The sequence below is a fragment of the Nelumbo lutea genome, chromosome 1 (assembly GCF_056320005.1).
Source record: "Nelumbo lutea isolate HS-2025 chromosome 1, American lotus-T2T, whole genome shotgun sequence".
In the NCBI taxonomy this organism is placed as follows: Eukaryota; Viridiplantae; Streptophyta; class Magnoliopsida; order Proteales; family Nelumbonaceae; genus Nelumbo; species Nelumbo lutea.
In genome coordinates, this window is record NC_142684.1 from 86,796,976 (window position 1) to 86,822,095 (window position 25,120).

The 25,120-nt window shown below is 39.9% G+C and overlaps 1 protein-coding gene across 2 annotated transcripts; it reads left to right on the plus strand.

The window, feature by feature from the left end:
- The first annotated feature begins 6,443 nt into the window (after nt 1-6,443).
- On the plus strand, nt 6,444-22,513 carry LOC148875905 (eukaryotic translation initiation factor 3 subunit D-like). 2 transcript variants are annotated; one of them, XM_088965694.1, is made up of 2 exons: nt 6,444-8,378; nt 22,240-22,513. In XM_088965694.1, exon 1 carries the CDS (start codon nt 6,679-6,681, stop codon nt 8,374-8,376), a length of 1,698 nt encoding a protein of 565 aa, XP_088821820.1. In that variant the 5' UTR covers nt 6,444-6,678; the 3' UTR covers nt 8,377-8,378; nt 22,240-22,513. The 2 variants fall into 2 exon arrangements, with proteins under 2 accessions (XP_088821820.1, XP_088821821.1); XM_088965695.1 differs by having other exon boundaries at nt 6,501-8,378; nt 21,923-22,513.
- The last annotated feature ends 2,607 nt before the right edge of the window (nt 22,514-25,120 follow it).

The following is a 25,120-nucleotide window of genomic DNA, read 5'->3' on the forward strand; positions in this document are numbered from 1 at the left end:
TATCTTTATATAAATATATTTTGCAAAAACAAATTTCAAAGAGTGAAATCGACTGCCGGCAGCTTTGGTTTCCATCAGAGAGAGTGCATCCCCGATCATTACCTTTGTTCGACAAAGGGGCTGGTCCTATCACTATGATCACCCACTCAGATGAATTCTCGGGTTGTCCCAACATACCTAGGTTTTGACCCCTTCTAAGGATCTCACTGATTGGCATATCAAAGATAGCCCAATCCAACACCTAGTGCAGTATCATAATCGAGTCTAGGGGTTAGGTGTAACAATCCAGTTTTGCCCACTAATCACCAAGGTCCAGGGCAATACTGGAATTCTGATCCGGTTTAGGGTTTCAAGTAAACTTACACTGCATGTACCTCGGGTCTTACCCTGGCAGCTGAGACAAGCAGCCCCAACCAACTTGGCGACACATCAGTGTCAGTCTTATCAGGATAAATTTCCCTAGATCTATCCAACGACTGTGAATATTCTAAACTAACACGAGTCTCATATGTGTCCAGTTTAAGGGTATTACACAGAAACACACCATAATAACATGAATCAAATATGTACTTTATTCATTTACATTAAATGTCACAAGCTACATCATTTCGATTGGAGCTAAGGGCATACACTGTCTAACATCCTGAACTTTGCCCATGCCAAAGAGGCGACTGGATCTTGGGTGAGGAAGTCTTTTATCAGTTCGCCAGTTCGCGCCTGGGCCATGCCGCCAGGTCGGCGCCCGTGCTAGGTCGTGTCAGGTCGGCGCATATGCCAGGCTGCCAGGCCGTCGGGGGGTGCCTTAGAGCTATGATTGCACTGCCTCCGCCTCATAACGCAAGAGGTTCGGTTTCTTTGAGTTCATAAAAAAAGGAAACTATAAAGCGGGAGCTTTAGTTTCTAAAAAGGTGAGGACTTAGCTTTTTGGGAGAAGAGGATTTAGCTTTTTGTAAAATAAGAACTTACCATTTTGTAGGATGAGAACTTAGTTTTTTGTAGCATGTTCCCACAGACAGGGCCAACTGATGTAATGGTTTCTGGTCACGTATCATTTTTTGGCTAAGTACCTCGTCAAATTATCTACTCCCAAGTGGCCTGTGACTCAGAGGTTGAAGTGGAGCTCCCTGGTGGCGAGCTACCTAGTGGCGAACCGCCTGATGCCGAGCTACCTGGTGGTGAGCTACCTGATGGCGAACTGCCTGGTGGTGAACTACCTAGTGGTGAACTACCTTAACGAGCTGCTTGGAGGTGAGCTACCTTGATGAGCTGCCTGGTGGTGAGCTACCTTGATGCTGAGCTCCCTAGTGGTGAGCTACCTTGATGCCGAGCTCCCTGGTGGTGAGCTACCTTGATGCCAAGCTCCCTGGTGGTGAGCTTCCTTGATGAGCTTTGTTGCTCTTTTAGAGACCTACAAGGAACCAAATGTCAGAGGACCCGGGGTGGCTTACCCGACGGGGACACTTCGATGGCTAAGTTAGCACAGTATAGTAGTAGAGAGCTTGAAGATGATATAAGAGAATGAGAGAGCTAGAGAGCAAAGATTACCATCCATCTTTCTCCCTTGGGAGGTGAGGTCTTTATATACTGGAGTCCTCGTGGGTTAGGTGGAGCAGTTCATGGATTCCTGCTGTGATGGGACCTGCTTTCGTGTTAGGTGGGGATAAAGTCACCAACTGGTAAGGTTGCCCATTTCTGCCTTACTTGGGGAGTGGGTGAGCTAATATAGTTGTTACAAGTCACAATCCCGTAAAATGCGTGGTACGGTGGTTAGCTCCTCGGGGTTGTCAGGTTGGCGCCTTTGTTAGGCTCTAGGTCGGTGCCTGGGCCAAGCATCCAGGTCATGCCTGGGCCAGGCCGCCAGCTCGTGCCAAGGCCAGGTCGCACCAGGGCCAGGCCGCCAGGTTGCGTCTGTGCCAGGCCGCGCCTGTGCCAAGCTACACCTGGTGGGACACCATCAACTTAACAAAGGCAAGTTGTTGCCAAAGTGGTCCCGAGTGTCACCTAGTTGTTCTGAGTTGCTAGGTGTCATAATGTCATTGGAGGGCCAAATACGCCTTCATCAACTCCCATGACTTTTGGACATTTTTTTAACCAAAATATTCTTTTTCTTAATTTAGTCCCTTTCTATTTTGAGGGTAGAAATTGTAATTTAAATATAATTATTATGTTTATTCCCCTTGCCATGAAACCTATTTTTATGGTACTAACTACCATTCAGTCTCATTGAATCCTATATTTATGTTAGATTTGTTTCTCATCATTGAATTCTACTAATTAAATCCATGGGTAATAGTTTTAATGATATAAAAACATATATTTTAAAATAGACCAGCAAATAATTTTTTTTTCAAGTTGTGGGTAAGTAGTTCAACCAATTAAGTCAAAACAAGTCAAGCCATTATGTCATAATTAAACACTAAAACTTTTAAAATATATAAAAGTATAAAAATTGACAATTAAAAAAATTTGGCACATCATGACATCACCAATAGTATAATTGTCACATTAAACAAAAAATAATTATGAAAAATAAGAAATTTTTTATTAAAGATGAAAATATAATACAAAATTTAAAGCCGACACAAAAATAAGACCATTTTCGTATTTATGCAACAGGTCAACGGTTCAACCATTTGGGTCAAATGGATCAAGTGTCATAGTTAAATAATATTTTTAAAAATAGAGAATACAAAGAATTATGAAAACACAGAAAAGAAAAGAAAAAATTAGATGCATCTCTAATATTATATATAAATCAAATTAAACAAAAATAAGTGTGATAATTGATAAATGATAATTATTCTATTAGTGATGTAAATGAAATACAAAATTTTAAAACAATCTAATAGTAAAACCATTTTTCCGCTTAGATGGTGAGTCAACAGTTCAACATTTTAAGCCAAATAGGTCAATCATGATGTCATAATTAAATAATAAAAACTAATAGATAAAAATATATATCCAATTAATGTTATGTATTTGTCATATTAACAATATTATAAATGTAATAAATAAAAATTTATTTTTCTGAATGAAGGAAACAAGGTGAAATAGTTCAATGGTTCAATGGTTTTTACCAACAAGTAAAAAAAGAGAATTAGTGTCTAATTTGTGATCCCACTAACAAGGTTGAATAGTTCAATGGTTCAAATAGTTAAGTTAATATATTGTTGATCGAGCAAATGGTTTTTACAAACAAGTAATTTGATGATAAATGGACCCAAAGTACTGAACTGATGATGGGTCAACCATTTGATCATGAGATAAAAAAAATACTGATAAAAATACCAATGTTTTAGAAATCGGACAAAACCACATTTCCCTCTTAGTCAAACAAGTGAACTTTTGATGTCATAAATTAAATAATAAAAATATAGAAAACATTATCAAATTTATAGAAAAATAAGTATGTCTTTAATATTATATATTCATCAAACATAAAAGTTTGAAAAATGAGAATTATTGCAATTAATGGAAATAGCTAAAATATAAAAGAAAAAAGAAAACAAATGTCTCATCTATAACCTATTGGCCTGGTCAAATAGGTCATTGTCTTGACCAATATACACCATGCTTCAATTACTTACCTTTTTATTATTACTACTATTTTTTTTTGTTATTGTGTTATTTTATTGATAAACTACCATATGCAACACACATGCACATTTACTAGTCTTACAAATGTATCATGCACCACACATCCACAAACATTGTATGCATTCAAATTTGTCCTTCAAATGAGTTCAAATCAGCCCCCACAATGTCCCACAGCACATCTCTACCTTGTATTAGGAACATCTCTCAATGATGGCATCATCATTTTTGATATTATTATTGGGAGATGTTACCAATACATGGCGAGGATGTTCTGTGGGAACGTTGTGGGGGGCTGATTTGATCTCCCTTCAAATGTGAGTATAGATTGTTCCACACAGAATATTATTCCATATGTGTGGCATAAGATTGATTTGTAAGGAGCACCAAAAAATTTGTATGATTAGCATTTTTCTTGAACAAAATTGAAACCAACCCTACCTTCAGTCGGACTGAATCTGTCCTTCACTATTGTCATGTCCGATCCAAAATCTGCATCCAATCTAATTATTGAATCGTCAAATAAATATCTGATCCAAAATCTAAAATATCATATATATTCAGGTAAGATTCAGATCCAAAATCGCTTTATCGTCATAAAAATAAAAAATAAAAAATTCTAAAAATTAAACTATTGGGTGGATGGGTAATTTTTTGAAGGGACAAATTACTATCAAGGTGGAATGAAAGGTAATAGGTTCACAAAAAATAAAATAAAGTAAGAGCTTTAGGATGATAAAAACTGTATTTAATATTTATACATGAGTCTTAGTAGGGTTGTATGCACTTGGCGGATTTGGGTTGGGTTTCACGAATGGACCCCAAAGGCCTGAGACTGCCGTATGATTATGAAAATATAAACTGGGAGTATTTTTGTCCAAAACTATAAAAAATATATATCTCAAATTATAAAAAGGTAAAATGCAATTGGGAGAAATTGAAAATTAAATATCATGTGAGCACTTTCCATCACTTAAATTGACTAGAAATTAATGGAAGGGTGGAATCAATGCTCAAATTATCGATATGTATTGGGTCATATTAATTGATGCGTATCGTATCGGGGGCTTTCTGATATGGGGTGTTTCAGGCCCCGATCAGTTCAGAGGATGAATGAACCTTAAATTGGCCCCTCTAAATCAGAAAAAAAAAAGCCTACGGATACACCACTCCCAACGTCTCAAGCATACAACATATTGAATAAAGTAGTTGGGGGGTTGAGTAAATCAACAGGTGAACGAGGTGTTGGTATCTAACCAAAACCTAAATAGAAATTCATTAAGAAAGCAAATAGATAATATTCAAAGGCCTTGGAAACAAAATATTGAAAATAAATACATGAATACAAAAAAAAAATTTCTTATTTCTTCCAATCCTTTTATCTCAGGATTGGCTATCTATGTTTATTAACATTGATCAATCACCAACTTTCAATATCCACAGGCAATTCTTTACTGCACCGGGCCTAAACTCTTTAGATCGAATTCGAATCACCAACCAAAAAATACATTCCAACACCCTACCAACATCATTCGACACTGTACATCTATGCATGACAAGTTCCATTTTTATGGTGAGTCGCAATTTCGTAGTGACATGTGTGGTGTGTAAAGTATTGGAACGCGTTTTATTGGCAAGATATCCCAACTCTATTGGGTTGGGCCCTTTCAAAACCTAATAAATGTTCAAAGTCCGAAGCTTGATTGCCTTTTGATTAAGTTGATAGACGTTTGCTTTTTAGTGGATTTAGCGTTTGACTGAACCAATCCTATCTATGAACGATGGATTGAACACATTGTTCAAGATTTATTTTATATGCAATTGCCCAACTCAAAAGAATTCAACTACATGAGCCACAATAGTTATCATCAATATAACTATATAAAGAACAAATTCAACAACTTGGGTAAAACAGGTCTTCGGGTCTTGATTTGGGGCTGGGCCAGCTGGTCTTGCCCCGTCACCTCGCAAACCGGCTTTGTAAGGTAGGCTCCACTCAGATAGCTTATAAGCAATGTTTGGGAACAAACCTTTAAAGCCTAAATATGCTTTGCTTCGGCTAAGAAAATGGCTCTCTGATGTGGCTTCTTTTAATAGCTTACCATAGCAGTTTAATGAAAGCAGCCCAATCAAAAAAAAAAAAAAAATCAAGTCTCAGTTTGGAAAGAGTACAAATACGATTATGTATATAAATACATATAAAATGAAACAAAATATAAGGTTTTGCACTGTACATGTATTTGACTTCCTTCCAAACGGAGCCCAAAGTTTCACCCTTCTGAAATGGGCCTCATGAGCTCATATCTACTGAACACAAAACCCTGGCCACATCCTGTGCACAAAATACCAAAGTCCCAAACCGAGAACGTCTCCCATGAATGACGACAAATAGCACAAGAGGAGACGTTCCAAATTTGCACCAGTAGGGTGTTCTGCTCTACAATTTTGTAGTCAGCAGATGTGGACTTAGGCTTCATTGTCCATTTCGGAGGATTTCACATAAAAAAGGGCTTTCTCTGCAATGGTTTATCTTCCTTCTTCAAATAAACAATAAATTTTATGGAATAGAGTTTTTGACGTTGACGGTGTTTTACTAGTTACAATAATGATATTTCCATTTTGTTTTCTGTATATTAAATTTGTTTGAAGGAACGTTGAGGTCAAAAGACTCAAAACTATTATTTTCCACTCCCATCTACGGAATGCTAAATTATCTTATAGGGGGTATTTTAGTAAAACGCAAACTATACTCATAGACCTTTCAGGATGTGGACTTTGGCAAGGCAATTTTTTTTCAGTCCTTTTCCCGGGCCAAAGTATAAAGCCCGTTTATTTAATGGGCTGGTGTTGGGCTTTCAATGGTACTTAGTTATACCCATTGCCAAATTGCCATCCGGCCCATGCCCACTCGCAGCGCTCGTTTCATACTTTCTTCATTCACTCTAGGAGTCCATCTAGGGTTTATGAGTTGCTTGTTCCTTCGTTTCACTCTCCTCTTTCTTTCTCATCTCTGCGAATCATCCACGCCCACTCTACTGATCACAAACCAAACAAAGCTAATCTCTTCTTCTTCTTCTTCCCACAATGGTAGGTTTCGAGGTGGGGGCAGTTCCCTTCAATCCGGACGGATGGGGACCGCCGGACACACCCGCTCCGCTCCTCTCTAATCACCCCAGTAACGTCCCCTTCGCTCCCTTCTCACGTTCGGAGAAACTCGGTCGCATCGCTGACTGGACACGCAACTACAACCCATCTCGCAACAACCCCCGGAACCCCTCAGATGCTGTTTTCGATTTTGCCCTTGACGAATCTTCCGCTGCCCTTGCCGCCGATGATGATTCTACTTTCCGCCTTGTCGACGGCAAGCCCCCTCCGCGCCCCAGATTCGGCCCTAGGTGGCGTTTCCAACAGCAACGCCAGCTGCCTCAACGCCGTGACGAAGAAGTCGAAGCCCGCAAGCGCGAAGCTGAGAAAGAACGTGCCCGCCGCGACCGCCTCTACAATCTCAACCGCTCTGGCTCTAATGTTCCCCGTCGTGAAGCTGCTGTCTTCAAGTCATCCGTTGATATTCAGCCGGAATGGACCATGCTTGATCAAATCCCGTTCTCTACATTCTCAAAACTGTCTTTCTCAGTTCCGGACCCTGAAGACCTCCTTGTTTGCGGTGCTCTCGAATTCTATGACCGATCCTATGACCGTGTTAATCCTAAGAACGAGAAACGTCTGGAGCGCTTCAAAAACCGCAACTTCTTTAAGGTTACTACCACCGACGATCCCATCATCCGCCGCCTTGCCAACGAGGATAAAGCAACTGTCTTTGCTACTGATTCGATTCTTTCGACTCTGATGTGTGCCCCCAGATCGGTTTACTCCTGGGATATTGTCATTCAGCGAGTTGGGAATAAGTTGTTTTTCGATAAGAGAGATGGCTCGCAGCTTGATCTGCTTTCTGTTAATGAGACATCGCAGGAGCCACTGCCGGAGGCCAAGGAAGATATTAATTCTGCATATTCTTTGAGTGTCGAGGCTGCTTATATTAACCAGAATTTCTCACAGCAGGTTTTGGTTAGGGATGGGAATAAGGTGACCTTTGAAGAGCCAAATCCATTTGCTGCTGAAGGGGAAGAAGTTGCTTCTGTTGCTTATCGCTACAGGCGGTGGAAACTTGACGATGACATGTATCTTGTTGCACGGTGTGAGGCCCAGAGTGTCTCAGATGTGAAAGGGCAGAGGTCTTTCTTGACTTTGAATGCGCTCAATGAGTTTGATCCCAAGTATTCGGGAGTTGACTGGAGGCAGAAGTTGGAGACACAGAGAGGAGCTGTGCTGGCTACTGAACTGAAAAACAATGCAAACAAACTTGCTAAGTGGACTGCTCAGGCATTGCTGGCAAGTGCTGACGTAATGAAGTTGGGATACGTTTCAAGAGTTCATCCCCGGGATCATTTTAATCATGTCATCTTATCTGTGGTTGGCTATAAACCAAGGGAATTTGCGACACAGATCAATTTGAACACCTCAAACATGTGGGGGATTGTTAAATCCATTGTTGATTTGTGCATGAAACTGAATGAGGGAAAATATGTTCTAGTTAAGGACCCATCCAAACCACAAGTAAGGATTTATGAGGTTCCTGCAGATGCATTTGAGAATGATTATGTGGAGGAGCCATTACCAGAGGAGGAACAAGTGCAGCCCCCAGCGGAAGAAGATGCTAACGGTGGTGAGGCTATTGCTTCTGCAAATGAAGTGGAAGAAAAGGAAGTTGACGCTGAGGCTTGAAGGTGATATACTTTTCCCCACAGTCCTCCTTGATGTTTGAACATGCGGAATTGTTCTAGTGTTTTCAGGTTTTCTGTTTATCTGTTTTACTATTCTTGTATTTTCATTGTTCTAGTGTTTTCAGGTTTTCTGTTTATCTGTTTTACTATTCTTGTATTTTCAGGCCCTTTAGATTTTCTAATTTACACAAGTGTGAATTTGTAAATATGGGCTCTTGGCACTTTTAGTATTTTTAGGAGAATATTGAACTCTTATAGGTCCAATATTTTGCAACTTAAGATGTTATTCACCCTATAAACAAAGTGTTTTGTTATGTGGCAATGCTATGTTATTTTCTTTTTTTTTTTTATGAGTAATGCAATGCTATGTTATTTTCTAGTCTAAGGGTTAATATTTTTATAGTTATTTACCATCCACGGTTTATTATTATTGTAGTGACCATGCTTTACCATGTATTGTCACCCAATGATGTTATTTTACACTTAAACGAAGGATTTCATTGCTTATGCTGGTCAATGTAAATTTTGAAAATGTGAAGTTAGAAAATGGAATATTTGAGCAGATCAGGACTTGGGATGTATAGTGATATCTTGAGGTCTTCCTCCCTGAGCTGCGCCCTAATTGGTAGGGGTGTCAGCCTTTAGTTGGATTATGGTTCTGTAGGGAACCTCAAACTAGATGGGATAAGTGGGATTTTAAAAAGTTGATGGTTGCATTGATTGGGTATTTATTGGGTAAAAAAGTGGGACCAGCTAATGGAAACTGATACATCTTCTGAAAGAAATTAGAGAATCTATCTCTTGGCTGAACATCCAGGTTAGATGGATTCCAAGTAAATTGTGTACAGCATTACAACTTCAGATCTCTTTTGAAATTGATGGTAAAATTCCAAGAATGCATGTTGATGGTGCCAAAAAGTGCTACAGGCCCCCTGGAAACTAGAACAACTTCTACATGAAATTAGAGAATCTATGTCTTGGTTGAACGCCCAGGTTAGATGGATTGCAAGGGAATTGAATACCAAAATAGTCATGCTTGGCATATCAAGGTTTAAGAGGGTTATTTTACATAATGGCATTACCTTGCCTGAACTGCAACGGTATCTATTGGATATTCCACTTTTCAGGAAACATGCCACCTTTATGGAAGTTCATTCATCTGAATAATGTAAGATTCCCTTTGCATCTTAAGAAGGGAAAATGTGCTGACAGTGGCATAAGGTGCAATCCCCTTTGAGGTCAAACTAGCAGATTATTCTGTTCTGTCTTGTATTCATATTTTCTAGCTGACCCCATATAGTTAGGATAAGAATTGGATGATGATGATGATGTCTTGTATTCATATTGTCATGACTGCAACAGACATTGGAAAATCACTATGGTCATATATATCATGAGGGGAAATTGTTCAGATCTGGTTGTCATAACAAGTTAGGATGTCACCATTAGGAAGAGAGAATTTACAAGAAACATTTAGAAAGCCAAGTTGGTATATTTTCTGCATAGAAAATGGGGTTTGCATTTTTTTTATATAGATGAAAATGAGGTTTGCATCATAGTTGTCAAAGCGTCGCCTAGGGGACTAGGTGCCCTTGGCTGGGTGCCTCACCCAAACGCCTTTACTTTTAGCAACTAGGCACCCTTTTTGGTGACTAAGTGCCCACCTAGGTGACAAAAATGACAAGGGGCGCCTTTTATAATATCATTTGTATTGCTGTATCTTATTAATTTATGCATTAAAAGATTTTATTATATGCTATATATATTAATTATACTTGTTTTAATGTTTTACTACTGAAGTCTAAAAGATCAAAGGGTTTTGAGGAGAGAAAAAGAAAGAAAGAAAAAAAAGAAAGAATAGAATTATAAAGTGGTTCTGTTTTTTTCTACTCTCTCTCTCTCTCTCTAATTAAATAAAATAGAAAACCCATCCTTGTTTTTCCTATTTTACTTTCCATCTTGAATATTTATCATATAAACTTAATAACCTTCTTTAGTTGCTGATATGAAATTGCTCTATTAAATACTTATTATAGTATTATTATTTTTGAAAATAATGAAATTAATATATGTAAAAGATTTTTATCTTTTAGATGTGATGATTTGCCACATTTTTAGAGGAAATTTAATGTTCTTACTAAAGAGAATTGCTATTTTTTCAATTAATATACATGCTGAATGGTATATAAAACTAGGGAACTATCCAAAACTTAGTTTTTTATATTATAAAATTTGTCTAGGTGCTGATTTCCTTTGATATAGTTTGTTGACCATGGGATATCATTTTGCCAAAATTTTCTGTGATAATGACATGTTTAGTGTTGGGTCTGTTTGTGCTCTAGTAGCTGGGTTGGGCTGGGTTGGGCATTGAGTGCGAAGAAAAAATGAAGGTCGGCAGGGGAAGCTTGGAAAGAGGGAGGGAAGGTCAGTTCCTGCAAGCAAAAAGATGGAAGAAAGCGTTGAAGGTGGAAGCGAAGACTTTCATCTTGGAAGAAATCTGGACTAGAAATGGACTCTCTCTAAAGATTGTAGAATTGAGTAAAGCTTCCTTGCTTCTCGAAGGAAGGGCGGTACCATGGTTCCAAGGAGTTCTCGATGGAGCTAAAATAACAGAAAAGTCAAGGGAGTGGAGGTACTGTCTATTGGAACAAAACAGGAAGTATGTGGCTGAAAGAAAAGAGAACAAGTACGGGAGGTTTTTGGGAGTGCAGGAACACTTTGGTGAGGGGCTGAAGCAGTTTACCTGTTTTCCTGAAGGAAGGGAGGCCTCGGGATGGGACCAGTTAGCAGAAGCAATTCAGGAGTTTATGGTGATAATTAATGACAGAGAAAGTGCCCTAAAAGATGGTGAAAAAATTAAGGAACAATCTGAAGGGCAGCCAAGGAAAGTTTTCAGGGAGATCCCAGGAGAGGAGGAGATAGGGACGGAAAGTAAATTGCACAGATTGATGCTGGACTAGGTTTGGTGAAATTGTGGGTGAACAAACCTAAAGAGGATTGGCAGCTTAAACTTGTCCTCTCGGTAAACAAGAAAGTAAAAGATTGGGAGAGACTAGGTGAAGAATTCCAACAGATATTGAAGACTACAGAGGTGTTGCAGATTTCTCCCTTTGACAACCACAAGGCTGTGGTGTATTTTCAGGGGATTCTTTTGGATTTTGCTACTGCTTCGATTGTAACAGAGCAAGGTGTGGTGTTGTTGGAGAAATGGAAGCCTTTTTGCAATGTACAGTTGGTAGAACCCACAGAACTTATCAATCTGAAAATTATTGGGTTGCCTTTCCATCTATGGAAGATGGAGGTATTCAGGAAAGTTGCGAAGCTATGTGGAGGCAAGATGGTTTCCTTTGATGCTTCCAACTTGAGTGCCATGCAGATTAATGTAGCTGGAGCAAAGCCAGAGCTTATCCCAAGGTCTTTGGATTTAACTTAAGATAATGTAGAACTCAGGGTTTTGCAACTTCTACAGAAGCTAGATGGTGGAGATTGGGGAGGAGTGGGAAAGACGAAGATGATGTGGCCTCCAAGGTTCGAGTTAACACTGGGAGGGAAACTATAAAAGCAAGGGATAGGAAAGCAGTACCTCAGTCTTCCACCTTAATTGGCAAATTAGAGGATCGGACTAGGACTTTTGCTCAGGTAGTAACGTCCAAAGGTGGAGAAAGTCTGTCGGAAGACTTTTTGAATTTGAACAAGTGTCCAAAGGTGGGGACAGGTGGAGTTTGATTGGAACAACAACCAGGTGGATTGTCATTTGATATGGCCCAGGCCTGCAATCAGTGAACCAATACTAAACTTTTAAAAAGACTGGGTCAGGTTCAAAATTATAAAGATGGGCCAATGGTAGGAGGGGTACTGGTGGGCCCAGTCTTAAACTTAAAGTGGATGGGCATGGAAATAAGACTCCAACAGCAAGTAAGCCCATAGATAAATCAAGTGACCACTTAAATAGGCACGTGAGGTGGAACAAGAGGTTCAAAAGATTGACATTCGCTGTGGTATATCTTTGTCCTCTTCAGATTGGTCTGCAACTGGCTCGGAAGAAAAACGTTTGTCTGGTCCGACTTTAGCATGGTATTCAAGACTAGTCTCTTACTCCACTAGCCCCGAATAAACCTAATCCGAGATATAATCGCATGAGGTTAGAAGAGGAGGATTCTGCTTCAGACTGGGTAAGTGTAGATGATGAGTCTTTGAAAGAGGAGTTGTATGCTGAAGAGTCCAGCTATGGTAGTATACAGAGTAAATTTCGTTCAAGGTTTGGGGAGGAAGATGACCCAATATTAAAGTTACTGTTTGAAGAAGAGGCTTGTACACTTCCAGGAGAGTTGGTTCGGCCTATAAAGGAGTTGGAAAGAAAGAAAACAGGCTCGCGTGAGGAGAAAACCGAAACAGGGAGAAAAGAGGATTCAATCCTTTGTAAAGACCAGGGAATGGGTGCTTGTACGGTGTGTGTTGACAATATGGTTCCTCCAAGCAGAGCTATAAATTGCCCGCTTCCCACTGCAGTCAATCCAGATCTTGATTTCGAGGGTCCTATTCCCAGCGAAAGTCAAACAAAAGCGGTTCAGGCTATTCCAGCAACTCATATTGCATCTTCTTCCTCCCAAGTTTTGGATTGTTTTCAGGTTCAGTTTTTGGTTACTAACTCTGTTTCCCCAAAGTCCTGTGTGTGTCTGGCCTACAAGTGATTCCAACCCAGCTTTAAAGTCTGTCAATTCGTTTGATTTGGGACAAGTGACAGGGGTAGTGGGGGAGATAAATTCAGAAGCAGAAGAGAGAGAACTAGGGGACAAAATTTGGGAGTCGATCTTGGAACTATTTAGAATCAGAATGGAAGAGGATCTGAATGTGAAAGAGGGTAGGGTTGAGGAGGGGATTATTCAATTTCTCAATACAGTGGAGAAAAGTGGATACAGTTGAAAATCAAAAGGACAACTGAAAAAGAAGAAGGGGTCAAGTAAGAAACTAGAAGGGATTGAGAAGGTGGAAGAGTCTAGTAAGAAGGTAGGAGAGCTTTCTAAGAAGAGGAAGAAAAAGCTGAGTGAGGTGGAGAGGTTGAAGAGGGGTGGTTTATGATAAAGCGAGTGGGGGTAGGAAGGATAGAAAAAAGGAGTAAAGAGGGTGGCTTGGTTGGTGCTACCTGATTTATTTGTCCATGAAGTTAATAAGCTGGAGTGTAAGAGGTTTGGGGAGTTCAAAGAAAAGGCAAGTGATCAAAGACTTCTTGAGAAGAGAAAAGCTAGATGTGGTCTTAATACAAGAATCAAAATTGTCTGAGTTGGACGAGATATGGGTGAGGAGCATTTGGTCAACAAGAAATTTGAGTTGGGCCTTTGCACAATCGTGGGGAGCTTCAGGGAAATTATTACTTTGTGGAGAAATGTAGACTAGCAGTGTGAAGAAGAATTAATTGGGAACTTCTCGATGTCAATAAAATTGAAGAGAAAGGAGGATGGGTGGGTTTGGTGCTAACTAATGTCTATGGTCCCACCTCTTACATGGAAAGGGAAGGTTTCTGGGAAGAACTAGCAGTTGTTAGGGCTTTGTGGGATGGCCCTTGGTGTTTGGGTGGGGATTTCAACGTAATAAAATTCTTAAACGAGTCCAATAACCCTAGTCGTAGGATTACATCTAGCATGAGGAAGTTTAATATCGTTGTGGAGAATTTTACATTGCGGGACCTCCCTCTTTAGCAAGCAAATTTTACTTGGTCAAACTTCCAAGAAAACCCTACTTGTTGTCGATTGGACAGGTTCCTCTTTACCGTGGATTGGGAAGCTGAATGGGGGATTTTATGTGTTACAACATTGCCAAGACCTATTTTAGATCATTGCCCAATCAGGTTGTCTCAAGAAAGACTAGATGGAGGCCCATGCCCATTTAGGTTTGAAAACATGTGGTTACTTCCAAGAAAACCCTACTTGTTGTCGATTGGACAGGTTCCTCTTTACAGTGGATTGGGAAGTTGAATGGGGGATTTTATGTATTACAACATTGTCGAGACCTATTTCAAATCATTGCCCAATCAGGTTGTCTCAAGAAAGACTAGATGGAGGCCCATGCGCTTTTAGGTTTGAAAACATGTGGTTACTTCATCCAGAGTTTCTAGCTAAGGTAAAAGAATGGTGGGAGGTTGATGTGGACGCTTTTTTTGGGAAGACATCATCGCTGGCAACAACAGTAAAGGGAGCAAGATTTGTTGATTCTCATCTTATCTAATTCTAGCTAGATACAATTCATATCTTATTAGTTCAGTAGGATATATTAAGAGAGTCTTATCTTATCTTATTAGTTCAGTCTTATCTTATCTTATCAGTTCAGTCTTATCTTATCTTATCAGTTCAGTTGGATAGATTAGGGAGTCTTATCTTATCTTATAAGTTCAGTCTTATCTTATCTTATAAGTTCAGTCTTATCTTATCTTATCAGTTCAGTAGGATAGATTAGTAGGGAGTCTTCCTAATTAGCAAGGAGTCTTCCTAAAAGTAAGACGCTTATCTCTTGTAATCTCTTATTTAAGGAGCTGATATTATTCAATAAAGGCATCGAAAATTTCAGTCAAGAAAAGGGTGAGGAGAGTTGGTGATCTCTTGGACAAATCACCATTAAGGCGCCAAAATAGGTTCCTCAAGAAAAGGGAGGAACAAGGGAAAACATGAGGTTTTCCCTGTGGACTGGCCCGTGACGAGATCCTATTCTCGGGCCCATAACAGCTTGGTCTCAGAGCCAAATGTCATGGGCGATCTGGAGCAGTTGACGTCTTGGGTCCACGAACTGGAGCACAGGCTCGGGGAGAACAACACGAAGGTACGCGAAATCAAGGACGATGTCTGAGAGTTACGGTGCTTGAAGGAGTTGTATTTCTCTAACAAGGAAAGTAATCCAGAAGGGGCTGCAACCACAAACAACCGCCGACCAGACTAGACGGAATCGTCCGGCGAACAACAAGTCCTCGCCCCGGTAGCCGCGGTCGTTCCCGAGTACAGCAGGCTGGAGTTCCCTTACAACGGCACCGGAGATCCTTTGGGATGGCTATACAAATGTGAGCAGTTCTTCCGCAACCAATGGACAGGGGATAGCGACAAGGTAAGCTTAGCCGCATCCCACATGACGGAGGAGGCGCAACTCTGGTTTATAAATTGGAGCAGGAGGAACCTGAGCTCAGTTGGACCCAATTCAAATCCTACTGCCTGCTCAGATTTGGACCCCATTAACAAGCAACCCATTAGGCGAACTAATCAACCTCAAACAGACGATTACGGTGGCTGAATATCAACATCAGTTTCAAACCCTCCTTGCAAGAGCATCATCGGTACGACCAGACCAACAGGTTGACATGTTCACCACGGGGTTAGCAAAAACCTTGAGAGTGGATGTGGAGATGCAAAATCCCCCCAATCTGGTTACTACTATGAATTCGGCTCGCGCCTTTGAACGCAAGCTGCAACTCAATCGCGGAAGTATCAGTATAGGGCGGCCACCAGCAGCATGGGCATCCCCAGAACCACTCGGAATGGCTCCATCTTTAGCAGCCAGCCAAGAACGGAAACCATAGACGAGCGACAATTCCGGATCACCACCTAGTGGGGAGCAGCGTTGTTGCACCCCCTATTAAGCACTTGTCCATGGCTGAGGTGGCGGAACGCAGGGTGAGGGGACAGTGTTTTAATTGTGATGAACTTTACTTAGCAGGGCATAAGTGCAAGAGACTTTTCTGCCTCCTGGTGGAATAAGAGGAAGATGAGGATGAACCCTCTTCATTGGAACCTGATCCAAGAGGGCAAAATCATTCCACCTATCCTAGATTCTTTTGACTGTGTTTCAAGACACCCATCCTGAATTCGAGCTTGAGGACAAAGTCCAGGAGGGGAGTAATGATGTGGATGCTTTTATTGGGAAGACATATCACCGCCGGTAGCAGCAGTAAAGGGAGCAAGATTTGCTGATTCTCATCTTATCTAATTTTATTATCTAGATACAGTTCTTATCTTATCAGTTCAGTAGGATAGATTAAGGGAGTCTTATCTTATCAGTTCAGTCTTATCTTATCTTATCAGTTCAATAGGATAGATTAAGGGAGTCTTATCTTATCTTATCAGTTCAGTAGGATAGATTAAGGGAGTCTTATCTTATCTTATCTTATCTTATCAGTTCAGTAGGATAGATTAGTAGGGAGTCTTCCTAATTAGCAAGGAGTCTTCCTAAAAGTAGGACTCTTATCTCTTGTAATCTCCTATTTAAGGAGCTGATATTATTCAATAAAGGCATCGGAAAATTTCAGTCAAGAAAAGAGTTAGGAGAGTTGGTGATCTCTTGAACAAATCACCATTAAGGCGCCAAAATAGGTTCCTCAAGAAAAGGGAGGAACAAGGGAAAATAGGAGGTTTTTCCCATGGATCGACCCGTGACGAGATCCTATTCCTGGGCCCATAACAAAAGTGGACCAAGTAGAATTCCGATGGAAGGGGTATAGGTTTTACAAGAAACTACAACTTCTGAAAGCTAGACTCAAGATTTGGAATAAAGAGGTTTTTGGTAGATTAGAGCAAAGGAAATTGGAAACCAGTCAGAGAGTGCAGGAGCTAGATGGACTAGAAGCTGAAAGAAGGCTGGGGGAAGAGGGTAGGGTGGAAAGATGGAATTTGAAATAGGAACTGGAAGATCTTCTTAGGAAGGAGGAGATAAGTTGGAGGCAAAAATCCAGGTGCAAATGGCTAAAGGAAGGGGACATCAATACAAAGTTTTTTCATTCGTTGGAAAATGGGAGGAGAAGGAAGATTTCCGTTTCAAAATTGGAGTGGGATGGGCAATTGCTGACAAGGGAAGATGATATAGCTCAAGCTTTGGTTAATCACTTCAAATTAGTGTATGACAACCCAGGGAGACCTAGTGAGAGCTTAGAGGACTTGGAGTGGAGGGTGGAAGATAGTGTCTTGTTGGAATCTTTGGAAAGAAGATTTGAGGCCCAAGAAGTGAGAAATGCAATATTCTCCATGGATCGAACTAAAGCTCTTGGGCTTGATGGTTTTTCGATGGCCTTCTATCAAGATTGTTGGGAGATAATTAGAGAGGATTTGTTGGAGGTTTTTGAAGAGCTCTATGAGAGAGGCAAATTTAACTCGGGAGCAAATGCAACTTTTATTGCCTTGGTTCCTAAGAAGAGGACACTCTCCAACCAAAGGATTTCAGACCTATAAGCCTGGTGGGAAGCATGTATAAGATCATCTCTAAGGTCTTAGCGCTAAGATTAAAAAAGATTCTCCCGTCTCTAATCTCACCGTATCAAGGGGCCTTTGTAGAAGGAAGACAAATTGTAGATCAAATACTTATTTCCATTGAATGTGTTGAGGTGAAGAGGAGGAGAAAGGAAAAGGGGTTGGTTTGCAAATTGGATCTTGAAAAGGCATATGACATGGTGGACTGGGATTTTTTACTAGAAGTTCTCAAGCAGAGAGGGTTTGGGGAGAGATGGTGCAGTTGGGTAAAGGGATGCATTTCTTCATGTCATTTCTCAATATTGGTGAATGGTGTAGCTAGGGGTTTCTTTCCTGCAAAGAGGGGTAATAGGCAAGAAGATCCATTGTTCCCATTCCTCTTTACCCTAGTAGCTGATGTGTTGAGTGCCATGATTTCGAGGGCCGACGCTAACAATTTGATAAGAGGTTGGAGGATTGGTAGGGAGGAGGTGGTGGTCACACACTTACAATTTGCAGATGACATCATCTTGTTTTGTGACAGGGAGGAAGGGGAATTATGGAACTTAAAGATTATAGTGCTTCAATTTGAAAGGAAGTCCAATCATAAAGTGAATTGGGGAAAAAGTTGTGTGGCAGGGCTCAATCTAGGTGGAGAGGAGGTGGATTCCCTAGCTAGGATTTTGGGGTGTGAAGCGGGGGGCTGGACTTTACAATATTTGGGGCTACCACTGGGAGGGAACCCAATGGTTGAGAGTTTTTGGTACCCTGTAATTGAAAGGTTCTCCAAGAGGTTAGCAAATTGGAAGAGGAATTACATCTCTTTAGGGGGTAGGATAACCTTAATCAAGTCATCTTAGTGTTCTCCTTGGAAAGCTATTCAAGGTATTTTGCCTCTTATGCTTCCTTATTTCAAATATGACAGGGAGGAAGGGGAATTATGGAACTTAAAGATTATAGTGCTTCAATTTGAAAGGAAGTCCAATCATAAAGTGAATTGGGGAAAAAGTTGTGTGGCAGGGCTCAATCTAGGTGGAGAGGAGGTGGATTCCCTAGCTAGGATTTTGGGGTGTGAAGCGGGGGGCTGGCCTTTACAATATTTGGGGTTACCACTGGGAGGGAACCCAATGGTTGAGAGTTTTTGGTACCCTGTAATTGAAAGGTTCTCCAAGAGGTTAGCAAATTGGAAGAGGAATTACATCTCTTTAGGGGGTAGGATAACCTTAATCAAGTCAGCCTTAGCCAACCTGCCAGTTTTTTTCTTGTCTACCTTTAGAGTACCAATGAAAGTAGCTAATTTGTTAGAGAAGATAACGAGGGATTTCTTGTGGGAACCAGGGGATACTAAGAAGGATCACTTAGTGAAGTGGGAGGTGGTTTCTAGGAGTAGGGATGATGGAGGCCTTGGGTTAGGAAATATATGATTAAGAAACATGGCTTTGCTGGGGAAATGGATTTGGAGACTACTGATGGAACAAGACAGACTTTGGTCTAGAGTGATTGTTAGTATTCATGGATTGGCAGGTAACGGCTAGGATGCAGGACTCGACCCTGGGGCTTCTTAGTGTTCTCCTTGGAAAGCTATTCAAGGTATTTTGCCTCTTATGCTTCCTTATTTCAAATATGATGTCTACGCTGGAAATAAAGTCTTGTTTTGGGAAGATATTTGGGTTGGTGAAAACTCCCTTAGAGATAGATTTCCTTCTATTTACTCCTTGTCTGAAAACAAAAGAAAAGCGATCTCTTCAGTGTTTGTTGATGACTCTTGGGATTTGAGCTTGAGAAGAGGTCTAAGGGATTCTGAAATGGGAATGGTTGGTGATTTGATCACTCAGTTAGGGGAAGTCTTTCTTGATCAGTTCTGTAGAGAGAGCAGAATTTGGAAACCTTCCCCTTCTGGTTTTTTCAATTGCTCTTCTTTCTATAACATTTTGCTTCAGACCTCTAACCTTGTAGGGAACTTTCTTTCAAAGGAGGTGTGGGGTAGCCCTGTACCCCCTAAAATTCAGGCCTTTTGTTGGGAAGTGGTACTCCAAAAAATCAACACCTTGGATTTATTGTAGAAAAAGAGGCCAAATATGTGCCTCTCTCCCCATGTTTGTTGCCTCTGTTTGGATTCTAGTGAGACAATTTCACATTTACTAATCTCATGTCCCTTTGTGTTCTTTATTTGGTTTTGGTTCTCCCCTCTTTGGCTGCAGGTGGACTCCCACCTCAAGCCTGGTGAACCTCTTTGATCCAACTTTTTACAGGCAACCAACGGTTCGTGGAAGGATTATGTGAAGAGCCACTAGAGCTGCTGTATTGTGGTCAGTGTGGGAGGAAAGAAACAATAGGATCTTTAAAGGCAGATGTAGATCCAAGGAAGAGGTTGTGAAAGGAATAACTACTAAGGTTATCCATTGGTTGAAATCCTGTGATCTTTTTAAGGATTTCTCAGTTGAAGACATTTATAGAAGTTGGGGTATTGTGGCATCTACTACTACTTCCAAAGCTATGATACAGGAAGTTTGGTCCCCACTGGCACAACAAAGAGTGAAACTGAACTTTGATGGAAGCTCTATAGGTAATCCAGGCCCATCTGGTATAGGAGGTGTTTTCAGAGATAATGAAGGCAAGATAATGGCTTTGTTTTCAGATCCAATAGGAGTTGGATATTCCTCAAGAGCGGAAATCTTGGCACTACATCAAGGTGTAAAACTGGCCAACCAGTTGGGGCTACAGCAGATTGAGATAGAGGGAGACTCCAAGTTGGTAATTGGGTGGATCCAATCAGGGAAGCTGGGAATTTGGCAATATAGACAGCTGATAAGGGAAATTCTTAGCATAACAAGGGAGGTGGGTGTTTGGTTGAAGTGGGTAAGGAGATCAGCAAATGGTTTTTGCTGACGCCCTAGCAAAACAAGGGACTGCAAGGGAGAGTCTTTTTTGGGCAGTGCTGTAATGCTTGATGTTTATTGGATCAACCTTTTCTAATAAGGGTTGAATTCTGTATTTCAGGTTAATTTATCTCTAATGAAAGTTATTGTTTCTGATAAAAAAAACTATGGCTTGCATGTTAATCTAGTGCTTCATGGGCTAAGATTAAGGGAGTGAAGGTTTCCAAGAACTATTGTTGTTTTACATAGTACCCAAATTGACACCAGTAGGGAGGATAGGAGTGTAGAATTGGGAAGGTTCTGACCAATTTCTGGGAAGACTTTTTATACCCAAATAACAAGGCAAGAGATTAGTGCTTTCCTCTGCTAATGTTGTGTGGCGTGGAAATGTGCCCTCATAAGTATCTTTCTTTGTTTGCGCTGCTTATTGGAACAAGATTTTAACCAGGGACAACCTGATAAAGAGGGGGATAGTGATGAACAAAGCAGAATGTTAATTGTGTGAAGAGCTTATGGAATTGGCAGATCACATCTTACTTAACTGCAAATTTGCTTACACAGTCTTTTCTAGGATTATGATGATATTTGCTGCCAGAGAGTGTTTTCTTGCTTCAATTGAGGAGTTATTGAAAGGGTGGAGATTGGAAAGCTTGAACAAGAGGAAGAATTATATGGAATACATTTCCAGCAGAAGTATTTTGGATGATTTGGCAAGAAAGTAGCAGCAGACTTTCAAAGGAAGAGCAGTTCAGCTGAATCTGTATATTCAAAGATAGAAGGAAAATTGTAGTCTTGAGTATCTGCACACAAAGAATTTACAAGTCATTTTTTTGTTTATGAAATATGAAATGGTCCAAACAAATATGAAATGCAACGAATCACTAGAAATCCCAATTGTCACTGCAGTCTGCAATCGAATGTTGTTGGGTGGTGTGATGTGTCCTTTGAGTAGAACCAACTTCTATCTGGTGCCAATGATCCAGTTGTTGAGATGGTCACTTGGCAACCCTCAAAATAGGAGGTGCAGGATCAAACCCACCCGAACCCCAGGCTCTCTGGGAAATGGCCAGTGGGCCTCATGTGAACCCTACTCTGCTCTTGTGCCTCACCTCCGAATCTCCTGTAATGTGTTGTATATAATACCAAATAAAAACTTATATCTGGTATTTTTTATTGTAATTTTTGGTGGATCTTCTATGTAAATATTCTTTTATCTGTTGCCATTATGGGTAGTGTCTCATGGCTCCATTGTGAGTAGCACAACTGCTTACGTGCTAGGAATACACTCATTTTAGATGGCCAATTTTGATCGTTAAGATTATTTTAGTCCAGCTGGATTATCAATTGTGTTGATGTTAATTATTTACGAAAGCACATTTTTGTGCATGTGCTCATCTAGTATTTGTGGATCCATGAAACTTTTATTGAGCTGGTTTAGTGTGTATTTTTAGATTTATTTTAAATGCTGCAGATTGAAGAAGTTCATGTTAAATCACGGAGCTGGCTACTTGCTATACCTTCTCCTTCCCTTTTATGCTATTTAGTTTTATACACTGTTGGGGATAGAGACATTCAGTGTCCTTTGGGTGATGGCCTATGAATATGATGGAAGAAGCCTAAAGACGAGTTTTTGCAGGCAGAAGAATGCAATGAACTTTTTGTGTTTTGACAAATTTTCTCCATGTATCTTACATCTGTACCATTTTGCATCACCTTCTATTTTATGCATATTGTACATACGCATGTTTCTATTTTCTGGGAAAATAATTTATTGTTTTGAATCTTCAGGATATTGAGAGGACAAAGATATCATTACAGAGGAGGCTAGAGATCTCGGTCTCACAAAGACTTCCATGTTTTTCCTGTCATCGGCCATTTGTAGGAACTAGGAAGAGGAATAGGGAACTGTTCTTTGTTCGTCTTTGTTTTTTTTTCTTTTATTCAAGAGTGTACCTGAAGGTGGAATTTTAAGATAACTGTTAAATTTTGGTTCATTTATCAAGTTTATGTTGTAATTTTGCAAGATATTAGCCTTATTTTATAGTTCTACTCTCTTCGTTAATGTTTTTTCCCTTTTTGGTATTGATTTTAGATAAATAAATTTTGATTGGCATGGCGTTTCTTGGCCGCCAGAATTACTGTCTCCCGCAAGTGCAAACTGTGGTTGAAAATTCACAAGGAATAATCTTCTAAGGGGGTGTTCTTTTTTTGGATTTTGAGAGAGGAAAAAGTTGGTCAATGGGATTTTGGTTTCTATTGACCAAGAATCTGATGTTCATTTTTCAGATTTATGTGGGGATTAAGGAAAGTATATTTTCTTGGGTATCACTTATCCGATACTCATCTTCTGGGACCAAGGAAAGTTTATTTTCTTGGGTATCACTTACCCCATACCCATTTTCAAGGTGGGCAAGTAATTTTCCCATCTAATACTTGAATGTGATAAAAATGCCTCTTTTAATAATGGATTTTTATGGTTAAAATGGCCATTGCTTTATTTACCTAGAAAATAAAAAAATATAGGTAAATATATTTATCTAAATGTTTTTCAAGAAAAACTTACCTAGATAATTGCATTTATCTGAATAAATAACTTATTAAAAAAACGAATAGGGCCTAAATGTTAGGATATGGAATTCATGCAATTTTGGACTTCATAACTTACAAGAAATTAGATAGTTTTGTGTATTTCATCATTTAGTGGTATTATAGTTCATTGTTTTATTAAATTGTGTAACCCAATTATTCATGTTAGTACTTTCTACCAAAAAATAATTATTTATGTTAATGATGCATATCGTAAAGCTCCTCTTGATTTTTTCTGGAAATATAGAAACTCCATTTTGTGGTAAGTCTTAAATATGACCCTGTGATGTGACGACTGATGACAAACATGCCACAGTTGCCACTAACACATGCAAGTCATCCCTTTGACTCACTCACAACACAAATACACACACTAAAAATGGGGTTGGGATATTCTACAAATTAACAAGATGTGTACAGTACAATGGTCTACGTAACCCAATCAGAAGTGAACACTTCAGTGGTTCATATATTCCTATTGTGGTTAGCCCATTTTACATGCCTTAGTGGACCTATACATATAACCAGTGTATTATTCTCACTCCTGTGTGTTCTACATTTTTCATAATGAAGCACAGAGGGCCTGGGCCCTGGCGTACGCCCACAAGAGATCACCTTTGTGGAGAGTCCTGCTTTAAGAGATGAAAGCAACAATATAGTGCTTGCTCTTTCTGGTGGGTGGTGACCATGGATGCAGGATGCTTATACCCTTTTTTATGTTTTATTATGGTCCAACGCCTGCTGGTGTGGTGGTTAGAAATATGCTTGGATCCACTTCAATTTCCTTTTTTTTTTTTTTCCTCATCAACTCATTTCCCATTTACATTCTTCCATTGCTAAAGAAGGCTGGGTTGCCCAATTGAGATTTAATGTGGTCAAATAATGTAGGAAAAGAAGATGCTTCGGTGTTATGGCTGCAAGTGCACTAACTCACAAACACATTACAAGTAATGTTATTTGTATCAAGGTTTTTAAAATCAGACCGGACAGGAAACCGTTTTAGGACCAATTCTTGGGTCAAATGGCCTGACCATCCAGTTTCAATGGGCAATCAATCCCATTCTGACTTAAAAAAACAAAAAAAATAAAATAAAAAAAATGGTCAAAAACTCTTGTCTGGGTCAATGGTTTGACAGTTTGACTGCCCGGGTCAGCAGGTCACTGACCAAATCAATGATTTTTGGCCAAAAAATGGTTTTAGGGTGAAACAGAGCTGATTACCTGACCGGTTTTTGGTTTTTCTGTCCCACCGTCCGATCTTGTCTGATTTTGAAAATCATACTTTGTATTGCGATGGGTATTCAACTTTTCTTGAAACTTGTCTTTTCTTGAATCCCACCATGTCTATCAAGCAAGGCTTCATGAACTTATTGTCCTAGTTGCATTTACATGAGTTAGAGGAGTTCAGATCTGTTCCTCACAAATCACTCTTCACCCCACCAACCTCATAGCATGTCCCAGCCGCACATTAAGAACATCTCTTGTACTTGTTTGTTGTTATTCATGGGGAGATGCTCTAATACATGGTAGGGTGTACTGTGAGGTTGGTGTAAAGAGCGCTATTTGAGGAACAAATCCCAATTGTAGGTTGGAGCAAGGTTCGAAATATCGATACGCCCGATACACCCTGGCAGTATCAATAGATTTTTTTTAGTTTTTTTTTTTTCAAATCTGGTTTAGAGGGACTGATTTAAGGTCTTGTCCACCCCCTGAACTAGTCAAAACCAAGGTTCAAAATATTGATACGCTAGATATGCTGGTAGAGGCATACTGGGTAGTATTGGTAGTTTTATTTTTTTTTTCCAAATCCGGTTCAGAGTGGCTGGTTTAAGGTCTGTCCACCCCCTAAACCGGTCAAAACCCCGATGCACCCTTTATAGGGGCATATCGGGAAGCTCCTGATACGATACAGGCCGATATGTATAGATACTTTGAACCTTGGTCAAAACCCCAATACACCCTTTGTAGGGGCATATTGAGAAGCTCCTAATACGATACGTATCAATACTTTGAACCTTGGGATGGAATTAAAAACCCTCTACTTTAAGACGTTATATTTGATTTTTTTTTAATTTGAAAAATT

Excerpts from the sequence above, each read along its gene's own strand:
- LOC148875905 (XM_088965694.1), top strand. The coding sequence starts at position 6,679 with ATGGTAGGTTTCGAGGTGGGGGCAGTTCCCTTCAATCCGGACGGATGG.